The sequence below is a fragment of the Bufo gargarizans genome, chromosome 2 (assembly GCF_014858855.1).
Source record: "Bufo gargarizans isolate SCDJY-AF-19 chromosome 2, ASM1485885v1, whole genome shotgun sequence".
Lineage (NCBI taxonomy): Eukaryota > Metazoa > Chordata > Amphibia > Anura > Bufonidae > Bufo > Bufo gargarizans.
Window position 1 is genome coordinate 259,380,211 of NC_058081.1, and position 15,145 is coordinate 259,395,355.

At 52.5% G+C, this 15,145-nt stretch overlaps 1 protein-coding gene across 1 annotated transcript; it reads left to right on the forward strand.

Moving 5' to 3' along the window:
- Positions 1–314: 314 nt before the first annotated feature.
- LOC122925828 (chloride intracellular channel protein 6-like) lies at positions 315–4,447 on the forward strand. The gene is made up of 2 exons (XM_044277184.1): positions 315–1,209; positions 3,680–4,447. The coding sequence occupies exons 1-2, from the start codon at positions 315–317 to the stop codon at positions 3,748–3,750; spliced, it is 966 nt and encodes a 321-aa protein (XP_044133119.1). The 3' UTR covers positions 3,751–4,447.
- Positions 4,448–15,145: the final 10,698 nt, after the last annotated feature.

A 15,145-nucleotide genomic window follows, 5' to 3' on the forward strand; every position in this document is an offset into this window, starting at 1 on the left:
CGAACTGCAATGCCATCTCTACTATCAAACACGGGCAGGGAATGTACATAACTTTTACTGCCCACTGAGTGAACCTTCTGACAGCCATCAAGTGAGGCCGTACGAAGCGGCACGCTTCAGGGGAGGCCGGCATGAGGGGTTTTGTGAGCAAGGGTCAGGGAAGGTAAGGGTTAAGTGGATGAGTGCAGGGAAAGGGGGGAGGAGCTAGGAAGGGGCGGGAAGCGGCAGGCTGTAGTAGTGGTGAGGCAGGTCAGCGCCCGCCATTTTAGGAGCAGAGAGGCAGCATCTTCTGAACGGCAGCATCAGAGACAGCAATGGCAGAAGCTGTGGAGGTGATGCTGCGGCGCTTGAGGGAAGCAGCGGACACCAGGGGCAGCGACTGGCTGGAGGAGCAGGTGACTGCATTGCTAAGGGGGGCGGAGGTGGGTACGTCTGGCCCTACTCCAGCAGCTACACGGTCGCGGCGGGCAAGGCCGCCGGCGCGCCTGAGCCCTGATTTACCCCCCCGGGTCCGGCGCCGTGTCAGGAGCCCCACAAGGGACCCTCCACGCCGGGAGCATTCCAAGGCTACTGCGGCCTCCCGGCGTGGGAGGAATCCATATGTCCGGCGGGACCCTCCAGAGGCTGTGGGGCCTCCCCCTCAGCCCACCACTTCAGCTACAAGGGAGTCAGGACCTGGTTCTGCAGGATCCCCTCCTGTCCCCAGGAGTGGGAGGCCTGCTCAGCGTGGGAGAGGTAGTGGCAGCAGAGGCAGCAGCGGGGCTGCGCGGTCGGCCAGGGCGGCCCGGCGCAGGCTCTTACAGGATGAGCCCCTTTCAGTGGCACACGAGGCTGCGCCTGTAGGTGCCGGGGACGGGCGCAGGCCTCGCCATGATGCGCTTCTTTCAGAGGAGGAGGACGAGGCTGTTCTGGACGGCTCCCTGCCCCAGAGCAGGCCTCTTGGGCATGAAGACAGGCGCGCAGATGCTTATATGGAGGACAGGGAGTTGCGCAGGCCATTTCCTGAGGGCGGACAGTTTGCTACTGGTCCTGACACCGTTGAAGACAGAGGGCGTCCCAGAGCCATTCCTAACGCACCCAGCAGTGATCCGGCTGGGGTGCTGCCGGCGAACAGCGCAAGTACCCACCAGAGGAACGTCGCGGATCCAGGAGTCGTACGTCAGGAATCAGGACCTGCGGCTGCCGGGTTCACAGCACCCGGGCAGCTAGGTGAGACATCACTGGGAACACTGTTATCTCTATTTAATGTGGCGCCTGGGGCGGGTGGGAGCAATAGTGCTATTATCGGTGGTTTGGGGCGCTTGCTGTGTGGTTTAGCTGGAGTTAGTCAGGATAGGGGGGCAATGGGGGCTACCCCCTTAGCAGCGTGGGGGTTGGGGGCAGAAAATAGCAATGTACCGGCGACCCCTAACAATAGTAATGTAGCAGTGGCCAATAGCACAGGTGTAGCCGAATCAGTGTCAGTGCAGACGCAGGCGGGAGGTGAGGAGGATAGGCCCAGATTAGATGACGCCGCAAAAGGGGAGGTGTATGTCTGCTTTGAGGGTCCCCTGGGAGCGCATTTGAAAACGGAGGTGCGTGAGAAAATTTGGAAGGGGGAGTATATAGAAATTTTTTCGCTGCTTCCGTTGGAGCGGTTCAACCTTGATGTGGTAAAAAAGGACGGAGTAAGAAAGGAGGATGATGATAAGCGTCGCTATCGCCTTATCCCTAGGTCTTTTAGTAATTGGCTGCAGGCCTTGCTATTTTAGCAAGTGTGATTGGGGAGAAGAGTCCGGAATGCTGTTCCCCTTTATTTTGCTATCTGGATGCTATTGGGGAGGCCTATAGAGTGTATGGGGGTTCCGGGTGGTTACGGTATGACGAGCAGTTTCGTCAGAGGAAAGCGGTCCGTCCTAATATGAGATGGGACCATAAGGACATTGCTTTATGGATGAGGGTGACAGCGCCAGGTAGGAGTGGTCAGTCCTTTCGGAGTGAGTCAGGGGTTGGGGTACAGCAAGGTACAGGGCCGCCCCCAGTTGGAAGAGGATACTGCTTCCTTTTCAATGAGGGAAGTTGCAAATTCGGCCAAAAATGCAAATTTAGGCACGAATGTTCCGTGTGTGGCGGGGGCCATGGGGCTAGCAGATGTTTTAGAGGGGGTAGGCAAAGGGGAGGGGATAGTTTTGCAAAAGGGGCAGACCCCAGTGCGAGTGGAAAGGATGGTGGGGCATCTAAATAGATATCCGAACCAGGAGTTAGCTGGATTTTTGTATTCGGGGTTTAAGTTCGGTTTTCATATACCTTCGCACCCGTTACCAGTCTTAGAGAAGCGGAAGAATTTGCGCTCGGCATTGCAGTTCCCGGACATAGTGACAGGAAAGTTAGCTAAAGAGGTTTCCCTAGGGAGGATGGATGGGCCGTTTGTTACATCACCCATCAGTAACTTGCGAGTTTCCCCTTTGGGTTTGATCCCTAAGAAGGAGCCTAATAAATTTAGGCTCATCCACCATTTATCATTCCCTAAGGGTGCGTCGGTCAATGAGGGCATTGACCCGGAACTTTGTTCTGTGGTTTATGCTTCCTTTGATGCGGCTGTGGAATGGGTAAGGAAGCTGGGTCCGGGTACCCTGTTGGCAAAATGTGACATTGAAGCGGCATTTCGGTTGTTGCCAGTTCACCCGGATAGTTTGTATTTACTGGGTTGTTTTTGGAATGGCGCTTATTTTGTGGACAGGTGTTTGCCAATGGGCTGTTCAATATCGTGTGCATATTTTGAGAGTTTCAGTTCTTTTCTGGAGTGGGTGGTGGTTCAGGAATCAGGTTGTCACTCTGTCATTCATTATTTGGATGATTTCCTGTGTTTGGGGCCAGGGGGATCTAGGGTTTGTTCGTTGTTGTTATCCACATTACAGTCTGTTTTTGAGGGTTTCGGAGTCCCGTTAGCAGTAGGCAAAACGGTGGGGCCGGCTACTGAGCTAAGCTTTTTGGGTATCGTCATCGATACACAGCGGATGGAGTGTAGGCTACCAGTAGACAAAGTGTCAGAGTTAAGAACAGGGGTGGCGGCGGCATTGAGAGCAAAGAAGATTCGTCTGCGGGACCTGCAGTCTCTGTTGGGCAAATTGAACTTTGCATGCAGAATCCTACCAATGGGCCGCATTTTTAGTAGGAGGTTGGCTTCGGCGACAGGAGGGGTGGTGTCTCCTCACCATTTTATTAGACTAGGCAGTGAATTGAAAGGGGATTTGAAAGTTTGGGATTCCTTTTTAAAACAGTTTAATGGCAGAGCATTAGTTATGGGGGGGTGGTTGATGCGTTTGATTTCGAATTGTTTACGGATGCTGCGGGTGGAGCGGGTTTTGGGGCGTACTGTGAAGGGCAGTGGTGTGCGGGTCGGTGGCCTGAGTCCTGGGTACGAAACGGGTGGGTAAGAAACGTGGCATTGTTGGAACTCTTCCCCATTGTGTTGGCAGTCACGCTCTGGGGGGAGAAGTTTCGGCACAAGAAGGTTCGTTTCCATTGTGACAACTTGGGAGTTGTGCAAGCCATCAACAGTGTAACGGCCTCTTCCCCCCCAGTTATTTGCCTGTTGCAGCAGTTGGTTCTCCGGTGCTTGTCCCTTAATGCTTGGGTGTTTGCAGTGCATGTGCCTGGTTCCTCTAACTGTATAGCTGACGCACTTTCTCGTTTTCAGTGGGAGCGGTTTCGCCAGCTGGCCCCGGAGGCGAGTCAGGTCGGATTGGTGTGTCCAGAGTCGTTGTGTGAGATCCTGGAGGTACCGTAGCTTGTCTGTTGCAGGCATCATTGAGTGAAGGCACGTGGAGGATGTACGATAGGGCTTGGAGTAGGTGGCAGCAGTGGTGTAATGACCTGGGGGTCGAGGTACTGGACGGGGAAATTCCGTTGTTACTGTTCATTGGCCACGTGAAGGATCTAGGTTGGTCGGTTGCCAAGATCAATGGTTGCATGGCGGGCTTGGCTTTCGGATTCAAGTTGCGGAATTCCCCGGACATTACTAAGTCCTTTTTGGTCCGTCAAATTTTGAAGGGTTATAGAAGGTTTCAGCGTGTCAAAGATTCCCGCCTACCGGTGTCCTTTTCGTTATTGTTACAGTTAGGGGAGCAGGTAGCTGGAGTGTGTCGCTCGGCTTGGGAGGTGAGCTTATTTAGACTAGCCTTTGCTCTGGCTTTTTTCGGAGCCTTTCGTTTAGGGGAGTTAGTGTGTGCAAGTGTGCGGCGGGAAGGGGGTCTGAGGAGCGAGGATGTAACGTTATATGACGACAGGGTGGTGATTTATCTGAGATTTTCAAAGACGGATCAGGAGGGGAGGGGTCATTTAGTCTCATTGTTTGAGGTGCCGGGATGTCTATTGTGTCCAGTACGGTGTTTGCGGGATTTTCAAGCAAGGGCAGGGGTCGCGGCAGGCCCGGTTCTCAGACACGAGGATGGCTCCTTTTTATCGCGATTTCTAATCTAGGAATGGACTCTGGCAAGTTTACGGGTCATTCCTTCAGGATAGGGGCTGCCACGGAGGCTGCTCGCTTGGGGGTGCGAGATGAAGTGATTAAGCGTATTGGGAGGTGGGAGTCGGAGCGTTTTCGGCTGTATGTGCGTTTAGGGGCAGTTTAAGGCTGTGTCTAACCAAGTTTGTCTCGTTCTTTTTTCAGGTGGTGCCCCGTTATTAGTTTGGATCCTGGGCCATTCGTTCGTGTTCTGGGGGGCATTACGAGCGGATGTTCGGCAGAATGGGCGGCAGCTGGGGTTTGATCGGGGGACAGCCATAGTGAGATGGATCGGACGCAGAGGTATGGCGTGGGGTAGTGTTTTGCAGGAGGTTCATCGGCAAGCCAGGTTAGATAGAGTCCCGGATATCTTGGTGTTGCATGTTGGGGGAAATGACCTAGGGGTCCGACCTTGCAGAGAGTTGATCAGGGATATTCGTTTTGATTTTTTTGCGTTTGTGGTCCCTCTTCCCGTCAGTTGTCACTGTGTGGTCGGACATTGTCCCCAGGAAGGTCTGGAGGGAGGCGAGATCGGTTGAAAGGCTGAATAAGGCTAGGAGTAAGCTGAACAGGGTAATTGGGCGGTTCTGTGCCAAACATGGGGCGGTGGTGGTGAGGCACCCCGAGTTGGAAGCAGGAACAGGAGGTTTTTGGAGACAGGATGGAGTCCACCTCAATGCGGTGGGCATTGATTTGTGGTCACTGGACTTACAGGGAGGTATCGAAACAGCCATCCGGGTGTGGCGGAACGCGCGAGCTTAAGGGCTGTCAAGCTGCGCGTTGTTGGCGGGGGGAGGTCATAGAAGCTGGGGCTACTGGATGGTAACGGTGAATGAGAGGGCCTCAATGGTGGGGCTGGACTCTCAGAGTTGGGGCACCTGGTTGGCTTGGTATGGCGTCCGTCAGTTGGTGTCCCCGAGCTTGTGGTACGCGGCTGGGGGCAAGATGGAATTGCCGTGGTGGTTTGTGGTCGTTTAAGGTGCAGTTAGGCGGCTTCTAGGACCTCCCTCGTCAGTTAGACATGTATATATTTATATATATATATGTCATTGTTATATCAAGTGTTATGTTTATTCATGTTATTTATATTATTTAATAAAAGACGGCTGCTGTGGCCGATTTAATCCAAGCAGTGGCTGTGTGTGGTTATTGGGAGAGGAAAAGGGGAAGGTTAGTTAGCTAAATGATGGGGTAGTGGACCCGAGCGTAGCCAATAACCCTACTCAAGCATGTAACACGTGGCATCCGTTTGTATTTGGTGTTACCCCCACGGATTGCATGCAGGCCTGTCTCTTCTTCTCCTCCTACTTCATGCTCCGTCTCCTCCTCGGCTGACTCCTACTTTTCCACTGCTACCGCCTCTTCCGCTGCACCCTCCAAGCTCCCCAGAACCTATTTGACGTGCCAGGTGAGAAGTGGCCATGCTGTGCCGGGGCTGTTGTGCCTGGAAGCCAAGAGCCACACCGGTCCTGCACTGCTTTAAGCTCTGCAGTCACAGGTAATCAGTGGCTAACTCCGCTCAATTTGACAGTTGGTAAAGTGGTGTGCGAGAACGGTGCCAATTTGCTGAGCACGCTGAAACAGGGCAAAATGACATATATGCCGTGCATGGCACATGTCCTGAACTTAGTCGTGCAGCGATTCGTTGACAAATAACCTGGGTCCAGGACGTCTTGCAGCAGGCCAGTTAAATCGCTGGCCATTTTAGAAGATCTTACATGGCCATGGCTTGCCTTGCTGATAAGCAGCATCGACACCACCTGCCCATCAGACGTCTGGAAATCCACCTTGTATATGCTTGATAGGCTGCATCAGCAGCAACGTGCTGTTAACGACTACATGTACGAACTCTGCAGCAGGACAGGTTCTGGGGTGCTTGGTTTCTTTTCACTGCGACAGTGGCTGCTCATGAGTGATGTATGCAGACTTCTGCGGCCATTTGATGAGATCACCAAACTTGTCAGTTGCAGCCAGGGCACCATCAATGACATTGTACCTCATGCCTTCTTTCTGGAGCGCTTGCATTGCGTCATTGATCAAGCCGTCAAGGAGCAGGAGCTGGAAGTCGCAGTGCTGATTGAATTCCCAGGGGGGGGGGGGCTACTCCATCTGAGACAAGTAAGGCTACTTTCACACTAGCGTTCAAGTGTCCACTTGTGAGTTCTGTTTGAAGGCTCTCACAAGCGGCCCCGAACGCATCCGTCCAGCCCTAATGCATTCTGAGTGGACGCGGATCCGCTCAGAATGCATCAGTCTGGCAGCGTTCAGCCTCTGCTCCGCTCAGCAGGCGGACACCTGAACGCTGCTTGCAGCGTTCGGGTGTCCGCCTGCCCGTGGGGAGTCAAGCGGATCCGTCCAAACTTACAATGTAAGTCAATGGAGACGGATCAGTTTGAAGATGACACAATATGGCTCAATCTTCAAACGGATCCGTCCCCCATTGACTTTCAATGTAAAAGTCTGGACGGATCCGTTCAGGCTACTTTCACACTTAGAATTTTTTTTACAATATAATGCAGACGGATCCGTTCTGAACGCAAGTGTGAAAGTAGCCTAAGCAGGAGTCTGAAGAGGAGTCAGAGGAGGATGGTGGCTGGGAGGAGGAGGCACAAGAAGAGCAGGCTTTGAGGGGGACTTTAAACTTTTTGGGGATCCCTGGTGTTGTCCGTGGCTGGGGGGAGGAGACCGAGGACCAGGGGCGGACTGGGCCGGGGGGCAGGGGGGCAATTGCCCCCCGGGCCTCTCTGTCAGCTCATTGTACCGGCCGGCTAGGCCGGAATGATATGTGACTGCAGCCTGCGGAGGGAGACGGGGAGCGGGGGAGGCGTGTGGCCGGCAGCCTATCAGAGAGGCCGCCGGACCGGCGCAGGCGACGCGATGAAGTCATCGCGCGGCCGTAAAGTAAGGACATCGACCGCAGCGCTGGAGGCGGGACGGGAGTATTTTAGTGATGGTGCTGGAGGTAGGAGGCAAGTATAAGTCTGACTGGCTTTTTTTCCCCTTCTTATTTCTGTCACTGATAGGGGGGCCTATCTGGCTACTTGCACATTATAGGGGGGCCCTCTCTGGCTATTGGCACATTATAGGGGGGCCCTCTCTGGCTACTGGAACATTATAGTAGGGGGCCTATGGGCTACTGCCACATTATAGGGGGGCCCTCTCTGGCTACTGGCACATTATAGTGGGGGGCCTATGGGCTACTGGCACATTATAGGGGGGTCCTATATGGCTACTGGCACATTATAGGGGGCCCTATATGGCTACTGGCACATTATAGGGGGGTCTCTATATGGCTACTGGCACATTATAGGGGGGCCCTATCTGGCTACTGGCACATTATAGGGGGGCCCTATCTGGCTACTGGCACATTATAGGGGGGCTATGGCTACTGGCACATTATAGGGGGGCCCTATCTGGCTACTGGCACATTATAGGGGGGCCCTATCTGGCTACTGGCACATTATAGGGGGGCCCTATCTGGCTACTGGCACATTATAGGGGGGCCCTATCTGGCTACTGGCACATTATAGGGGGGCCCTATCTGGCTACTGGCACATTATAGGGGGGCCCTATCTGGCTACTGGCACATTATAGGGGGGCCCTATCTGGCTACTGGCACATTATAGGGGGGCTATGGCTACTGGCACATTATAGGGGGGCTATGGCTACTGGCACATTATAGGGGGGCTATGGCTACTGGCACATTATAGGGGGGCCTATGGCTACTGGCACATTATAGGGGGGCCTATGGCTACTGGCACATTATAGGGGGGCCTATGGCTACTGGCACATTATAGGGGGGCCTATGGCTACCGGCACATTATATGGGGGGGCTATGGGTACTGGCACATTATAGGGGGGCCTATGGCTACTGGCACATTATAGGGGGGCCTATGGCTACTGGCAGATTATAGGGGGGCCTATGGCTACTGGCAGATTATAGGGGGCACTATGGGGACATTAGCTCAACTGGGGACATTACAAGGGTGTATTTTTGGCACTGTCTATTATAAGGAGAATTATTACAACTGGGAAGGGGGCATTATGGTGGGCTTTATTACTCCCCCATGGTATGAGCCCCTAGTAGCAGCACCAGCCTCTCCCTGCTCTGCTATCCCTCTGCCCCTTCTCCAAATCCTTATTATGATATTTTTCTCATTAGGATAAAACACATCAGCTCCGCCGAGCCCCCGGCCAAAGTGTGGAAGTGGCGTCCGAGATCCCCAAGGGCCAAGCCAAGTAATTGTAAGTTTTCATATGAAATATGTTTATGTTATACACACATAGCATATACCGTGCCCCACAATATACAGTTTCTCCTGCAAAGGTCATCAGGTGTCATTGGGGGGGGGGGGGGCACAGAGCAGCGCCCAGCGGGGAGGAGAGAATACACAGATGCAACACTGTATCAGCCAGAAAATGACACTTTCGGCATTATACCAAAAATGCCATTTTCGGCTGATATGTTTCGGCGGCTGATATATCGGAGCATCCTTAGTTTATTTTGTTTTCCTGTGTTGTAATTTACATGGCTGATGAAAGTGTCAAGGGGGGGGGGGGGGGTCAGGAGGAGGCTGGGGAAATGGGTAAGCAGGAGGGGGGCTCAGTGGGCCTCTGCGTGTTACTTGCCCCCTGGGCCAAAAGTTGCCAGTCAGCCCCTGCCGAGGACTACATTCTCCTGAGCGATGAGCTGGAGCCAGGGTGCTCCACCGCTTCTAATTTAGTGCAAATGGGGGCCTTTATGCTCCAGTGTCTGAAGAGGGACCCCTGCATAAAAAGCATAAAGGCCAAGGCCCCGGTATAAACACAATATGGCAGACATGTTACCAGCATCACAGAGGGCTGGAAGAATGCAGCATTTCCAGGCCTTGTTGCAAGAGATGCTGCATTCTGCTGTTGCAGGCGCTGGCAGAGGAATTTTGATCCACAGCAAAACAGGTGTGGGTACCAATCCTACCATGCCTGCAAGAAGAGGGCGGTTTGATGATGTGTTGGTCACTTCGGATATGAGATCATTCTTGCAGCCAACCCATCGAGAGACGCCCTCCGTATGCAGCCTCAGGGAATGCCTAGACCGACAGGTGTCCAACTACATCAGGTTAATGGCCGATGGACTACTGGGTGTGCAGGCTTGACCTGTGGCCAGAGCTGGCACAATTTGCCGTGGAACTCTTGGCTTGCCCCTCATCGAGTGTCCTGTCCGAAAGGACATTTAGTGCAGCAGGGGGGATCGTGACCGATAAGTGCACTTGCCTAGCTTACGACACTACATCACATTTCTAAAAATGAGGCATGGATCTCTGAGGAATTCAAAGCATATGACGGCCACGTGTAACTAAATTTCCTCATGCCAGCCCACACATATTCTCCACCATCCAGAACAAAGAATGGTCCTTGTCTTATATACAGCGGCATAAAAGACCTTTTCTGTCAGGTGAATGTCTAATTTTTTGTGCCTCTTCTCCAGTGGCCTACAGTAAAATATTTATCCAGTAACTGCCTAATGTACCTCCAGACACATAATCACAAGTTCTTTTCTGTCAGGTGAATGCCTAATTTTGGGGGCCTATACTGGCATACAGTAAAATTGTTATCCACTGACCGTCTAATATACCTCCAGCCACATAATCACTTGTTCTTTTCTGTCAGGTGAATGCATAATTTTTGGGGCCTGTACTCCATTGGCCTACAGTAAAATTGTTATCCACTGACCGCCTAATATACCTCCAGCCACATAATCACTTGTTCTTTTCTGTCAGGTGAATGCCTAATTTTTGGGGCCCGTACTCCTGTGGCCTAAAATAAAATGTTTGTAGGCTCCAGCAGGGCACATTTTTGAGAGTTTCCCTTTAAGACGTATAAAAATGGCACCTGATTAAAATGTATACTTTTTGTGGGAATTTTTGCCATTGACCCCCCCTCTGGTATGTCACTGTCCATGTTGTGGGACTATTTGTGCACTTCTAGTAAGTATTTGGTGGCTGCAAATATGACCTTAAGGTTTTTCATGTTCACCTGCCATTGAAGTGAATGGGGCACGCCGCGAACGCGTGGTTCACGAACATTTGATCTGTCCTAAATGCAGTGTAGGCCGCAAATGTACTTTCTAGAGCAAAAGATGAGCATTTGTCACCCAACAATGTAACAGATGAATTAGTGAAATGTATTTCCTTGTCCACTAGGTAGAGCAGGGGTATTTCACAGTCAACAATTGGTGAATGTCACCCAACAATGTAACAGACAAATTAGTGAAATGTATTTTCTTGTCCACTAGTTAGAGCAGGTAGAGCCTACAATAACCCAAAAACAGTACCTCACTCCCCAACCTACTGCAACTTGTACAAAAAAAAAAGAGCAAGGATTTTTTCAAGGTAAAAAATCTCATTTTATTCAATATAAATCACATGATCATTACAGGTATTGCTCAAATGGGACAGGACATGGAGACTGAGCCACAAGGGGCTATACAATGTGGAGAATCACAATGGGGGATAATGTGACCATACCCAGCAGAGAACAACAATATACCAGAGGCCGTGAGCAAAAGTGTAGTTGCGGGTGCGAATGCTGATCCCCTAGTATAAAACAACTAATGACTATTGCTCACAACCTCTGTCCGGGGATGCTGTGAGGTGTCAATGGACGGTGTAGTACTACTAATAAAGATGGCATATAACAATGAACTGCAAACCTCTCGTCCCACCCTGATCCAGCTACCAAGTTACCTACCCATGTTGCTGCTGTAGAATGGTAACACGACTCCCCCACTGCTGCTTCAACCTCGACACGTGTTTCGCCACGTAGGCTTCGTCAGGAGGTATAAACACACTAAGACAAACTTGGGCATATAAAGGCTAAAGAGGAGGGATTAATTATCACTCACCATGATCATCTGTACTGGGGGTGAGCCGGCGCGAACCGCCCATGTTGCAAGACTGCCTCCTTCAGCGCTCCCTGGTCATCAAAATGCGACCTGATTCCAGCACTTCCGGGTGGCAGTCATACAGAGCATGCTCCAGCCGCATCATCCCCCAATCACATGATCGCTCACTGGTCACATGGTCCTGCATCATGGACATGTGACCATCTCCTAGGTCCTTGAGCTATAGCTAAAAATTCCCTTACGTCCTAACCAGTGGCACAGATGGGGTATTCTGCCCCTGTGGACTGGTTAGGACAGGTGGAAGTTTAATGAAACATAAACATAAAAACACTGGCATGCACACGCCCTCCCTGCCCCCTATAAAGAGGGGCGTAGCCCTCATGCTGTTGTGTTTTTTTCTGTCCTGCGGACAGGACGGGACGGGTGGTGCACTCCTCCATCCTTGTGGTGGAGAGAGTGCGATTCCCTTTTTTTCTTTTAGGTTCCTAGGACCTGTGCCGCTCCCCCTATGCGGCCGGAGGATACCCTCCGGCCTTAGCTGGTCTCCTTTTGCCCTGTCTAGGTCTTACCTCTGTCCGGGCTGGAGTGGCTGGAGCGGCGGTAGCGGTGCCCGCATGTTCGGCTGGGCGCCGCCATCTTGCGGAAGTGACGTCGGGTTACGTCACTTCCGGTTTTCGCTCCGGCCGACGGATGGTTGGCTGGAGCGGCGAAGCGGCGTCCCGCATGTTGCTGGGCGCCGCCATCTTGTGGGAGTGACGTTAAGTAACGTCACTTCCGGTTTTTCGCTCCGGCCGTTTGTTAGCGCGGCCGGAGGTGTATTTTAGTGAAATTAGGCCAAGGGGCCTTTAATATGTGCAGGATCCCTTTCTGGGCCCTAATACAGAGATCTTTTTCCTTGTTTTTCAAGGAGTTAAAATCGGAGGTTTACCCCGCCCCCCTGGGGGCGGGACTTTCGTTTTGGCGCCAAGAGCCCTATTTAAACCTGGTGAAGCTCCAGGTTCAGTCTCCTGGAGCGCAGCTTGCTGTCAACCTTGAGTGTGGTTTGGTGCTTGAGAGTCTTGTTACCTCTGTGCTGTAAATCAGTTGTTGTCTTATTATAAAGAGCTTGCTAGGATCTTCTGGGTAAAGATCCGGAAACTTGCGATTAAGCTCTATTTTTCTTGAATTTTGTTAAATTCATGTTTTTGTTTTTTCTTGATTTTCAGCCATGTCGTCTACTGGTGACGGAGGAGAGCGTGACCCCAGCCGGAAATCCGCGGGCAAGAGGCGCCACTTGCAGTGCCATGATTGCCAGATTGTCCTGGAGGACTCGTACGATTTCTCCCGCTGCCCACCCTGTAGGGCCAAGTCACTCCCCCAGTTGGAGCCATCTGTCCACGATGTGGTGGATTGGGTAAAGGGGTACATGGAGTCAAACATGTCCCAAGTCAACGCCTCCATACAGGAGCTGAAGTGTGCCTTGGTCGCCAAGCGTCATCGTCCCTCCTCCCCCCATCGTGCGATGGAGGTCTCGGGGGGTCAGGAGGCGAGGGAGGGCTCCGCTTCCTCCTCGGACGAGGAGGATGGTTTCTCCTATTTTTTCCCGCTGGAGAAGGCCCAGCGGCTACTAAAATCCGTCCGGTCGGGGGACCAGGACGTTGACCCGGGGGAAGCCTCAACCTCTGCCTCTAGGGGGCCTAGGGCCTTCAAAGCGGATGATTCTCTCCTGGCTCTGATGAAAACAGAGTGGAGAAAGCCAGAAAAAGGTCCAGTGCTGACCAAAAGGTTTAAGGCCGTGTTTCCGGTCAAGGAGGATCAGGTATCTTCCTGGGGGCCTGTCCCTAAGGTGGACATGGCCATCGCGAAGCTTTCCAGGAGGACCCTGATCCCTTCAGACGACGGGTCAAGCTTGTTGGACCCGATGGACAGGAAGGCGGACTGCGCCCTTAGGCGCGCTTATTCTTCAGCCTCGGCCTCCGCCTCAGTCGCGATTGCGTCGTCCGAAGTGGCGAATTTCTTAAAAACGAGGTTTTCCCAAATTGAGTCGGACCTGGACCAGGGGGTCGCTAGGGATGACATTCTGGCCTCATGCAAGACGGCCAGCCTTGCCATTGACTATTTGTGTGACGCAGCTCCACAACAACTTAAGCTGGCATCTAAGTCTATGGCTCTGTCAACCGCGGGCAGGCGTCCGCTTTGGTTGAAGCCCTGGAAGGCAGATACGACCTCTAAGCACAATCTTTGTGCCATGGCGTACGAACCCGGCAAGCTCTTTGGTGCAGAGCTAGACCATATAATGGAGGGGCTGTCGGACAAGAAGGGCAAGTCCCTTCCCCAGCAGTCCTTTCGTGGTCGGGGCAGAGGGTATGGTTCCAGAGCGGAACCACAACCCAGACCCCAGAGGAATTGGGGTTCCCGTAGAGGAGGGAAATCCTCTCGGGGTTCTAGACCCCCCAAGAAGTCCTCGGCGCTCTGATTGCGGGCCTCTTCGAGGCTCTTGGTATTTTGCCGGTCTGACTGGAGATCTCGGGCTCCCTTCTCCCCACATTCCCGTAGGCGGTCGCCTACGACACTTTCTACCTTGTTGGCAGGATCATATCCAGGACAGTTGGGTCCTGCGTGTAATCTCCCAGGGCTACCTTGTAGACCTGAGCAGTCGGCCTCTGGACAAATTTGTCCAGACAAGGCTTCTTCCCAGCAACAAGCAGAAGATTCTAGAAAGTTACGTACTAGAATACTTCCAGAAGGGGGCCTTAGAAGAGGTTCCTCTCCTAGAGAGGGGAACAGGTATCTACTCCCCAGTTTTCCTGGTACCCAAGAGTACAGGAGGGTGGAGAATGATTATAGATTTGAGGTTCTTCAACCGTTTCATAAGACAAAAGAAGTTCCGTATGGAAACTATCCAGTCAGTGACCAATCTTCTTATGCCGGGAGATTTCTTGGCAACCTTGGACCTCAAGGATGCTTATCTCCATATTCCCATCCATCCTGGGTCCAGAAGATTTTTAAGGATCGCGGTAAATATCGGGGGGGTCCTAAAGCATTTTCAGTTTGTGGCCCTCCCGTTTGGGATCTCTTCAGCCCCACACACTTTCACCAAGGTGGTGGTCTCTGTGGTGGCCGCACTAAGGCTTCAAGGCTTGAGTATAGTTCCATACCTGGACGACTGGCTCCTCAGAGCCCCTTCCCAAGCGATCCTGTCCCAACACATCCAACAGGCTGTTACATTCCTACATCAGTTAGGATGGGTGATCAATTGGGACAAATCCCAGCTTCAACCAGCCACCTCAGTAAGGTTCCTGGGGTTCATGGTGGATTCAGTCAGGATGATGATTCATCTCACTCCCGAAAGAAAGCAATCCGTGCAACAGACAGCCCATTCCCTCTCTGTACCCAAACGGGTAACAATCCGAACATGGATGAGGATGTTGGGACTAATGTCTTCAACCGCGGAGGCGGTACCTTGGGCATTATGGCATCTACGTCCGCTCCAGTCGGAAGTATTAGCCAAGTGGAATCACAGTCCAAGGGGACTCAATTCCGTGCTCTCCCTGCCTTACAAAGTCCGGTCCTCTCTGAGGTGGTGGTCCCACCTCACGGACGGCAAGTCCCTGATCCAGCCCTCTTGGATCATACTTACTTCAGACGCATCCCTAGTAGGCTGGGGTGCGCATCTTCAGGACAAGACAGTCCAGGGAACCTGGACACCTCAGGAGAGGTTATTGTCATCGAATCTCCTGGAGATCAGAGCAATCAGGCTAGCTCTTCTTCATTTTGCTCCCATCATTCGGGGGAAG